This window comes from Montipora capricornis, chromosome 6 (assembly GCF_036669925.1).
Source record: "Montipora capricornis isolate CH-2021 chromosome 6, ASM3666992v2, whole genome shotgun sequence".
Taxonomy (NCBI): Eukaryota; Metazoa; Cnidaria; class Anthozoa; order Scleractinia; family Acroporidae; genus Montipora; species Montipora capricornis.
The window spans coordinates 44,607,581-44,609,049 of record NC_090888.1 but is presented as its reverse complement, the minus strand read 5'-3'; the positions used below and the strand labels follow the sequence as shown (position 1 = coordinate 44,609,049).

At 36.0% G+C, this 1,469-nt stretch overlaps 1 protein-coding gene across 3 annotated transcripts in view; it reads right to left on the bottom strand.

The window, feature by feature from the left end:
* Positions 1–945: 945 nt before the first annotated feature.
* LOC138052239 (uncharacterized) overlaps positions 946–1,469 on the bottom strand; it is a 12,505-nt gene continuing 11,981 nt past the window's right edge. For all 3 annotated transcript variants that reach the window (XM_068898625.1, XM_068898624.1, XM_068898627.1), the window contains exon 6: positions 946–1,067. In XM_068898625.1, the coding sequence (XP_068754726.1) occupies positions 1,008–1,067 (60 nt within the window). In that variant the 3' untranslated portion in view covers positions 946–1,007. The remainder of the gene's footprint in view (positions 1,068–1,469) is intronic.

Sequence of the window (1,469 nt, the reverse complement as noted above, 5' to 3'; positions counted from 1 at the left end):
TTTCCAGCAGGTCAGAGTTGTATGATAACGTGCAGTTGTTGATAACTTTACAATGATAATAAACTTAGTGACTGCGAGGAAGCCCTGCCGCTAGCTGTCTTGAAAAAGGAAACTGGGGTAAATAGGAAAAAGTTTTCCGATAGTATATTTGAGAGATTAGAGAGATTTTGCATCACGGTCACGTAAAACGTAAAACGGCAACCGCGTAAGCTTTTCGTGACCCACGGCAACTGGATGGGAATTGACTGTTAATCTCGAGTATTTAGTCAAAACAGAAACAAAAACTCGGAGTCTTTTCAAACATTCTTTATAGAAAAAAAACTTAATACTATGAAATGAAAATCCTTACCTGTCAAATTTTGCGAGTTTCGATGACGCTATTTTGTAAGTCAACAAGAGAGTCAACGTGTGTTCATGCATGAAGAAAATTGCGGTAAGGAATCATAGTTACGTGGTCACTTAAGCCGTTCACGTTTCACGTTTCACGTAAATCTATCTATTTACAGCAAACGGCAAACGCCAGGCTGAAATTTGCACTTTGCCAGAATTTTTATTTTACTTTACTGAGCTCTTTTTTTGCCTGTTATCGATATTGTGTAACTTCTCAAGGAAAGTTAAAAAAGAGAATTTTTGTGCCATTCTTGCAAGCAACAGCCTGTTGTTTCACTTAAAGGCGATCCTAATAAAATCTCCCAATGAAGAGAAAATGTACAAAGCCTGGATTCTTTCTCAGCCTTCTTTTGAAATGGGATTATTTTACATATGAGACATTTCTCGCCTTAAGTCTGCATAATTTTTATACTGTACAGTACCCATGTTGAGGACATTGTATCATTTACAACAAAGTCCACGTCTACAAGTACATTGAAAACTTTTGGGGTCTGAATATTTAAATTTTCATTCATTTCAATTAATAAAAATGTTACTTCAATTTGATTCCCCTGATTTTTTTTTTTTTTTTTTTAATAAAAATAATTTAATTCTTAAGGTATGGCTTAAGATAAGTGTTACGTGGATGCACTTGCCAACTCGTGCTCAACTCCAGGCCTTGATTCCTCGGAGGGAATCTGAAAAAGATACAAAATAAAAGACATATGTGGCTACTAGCAAAACACACTATTTGTGAGAGAAATGCCTCAAAATTCCAGCAACGATTTATTAAATGAGTGACAAAAATATTTAGAAATGAGATTCTCGGATGACTCTTAAATCGATTAGCAACGCATTGCATGCAATCAAATCATGGTTAGTGGGACCACTTTGACAAGGTTGAAATGATTTTCCAAATATCAGTTAGCTCAAAATCAACTCCTCCTACCCAGGAAAAAACCCGAGTTCACTACCTGATCAAACTATAACAGCCAAACCCCAGCGGGTCATGATATTTGCGAACAAAAGCGTTGTTACTTTCTAAGCCTGTTTGAAAAAAAAAGACAAAATATCCGGGCAAGAGTTATTCTCCTACATCC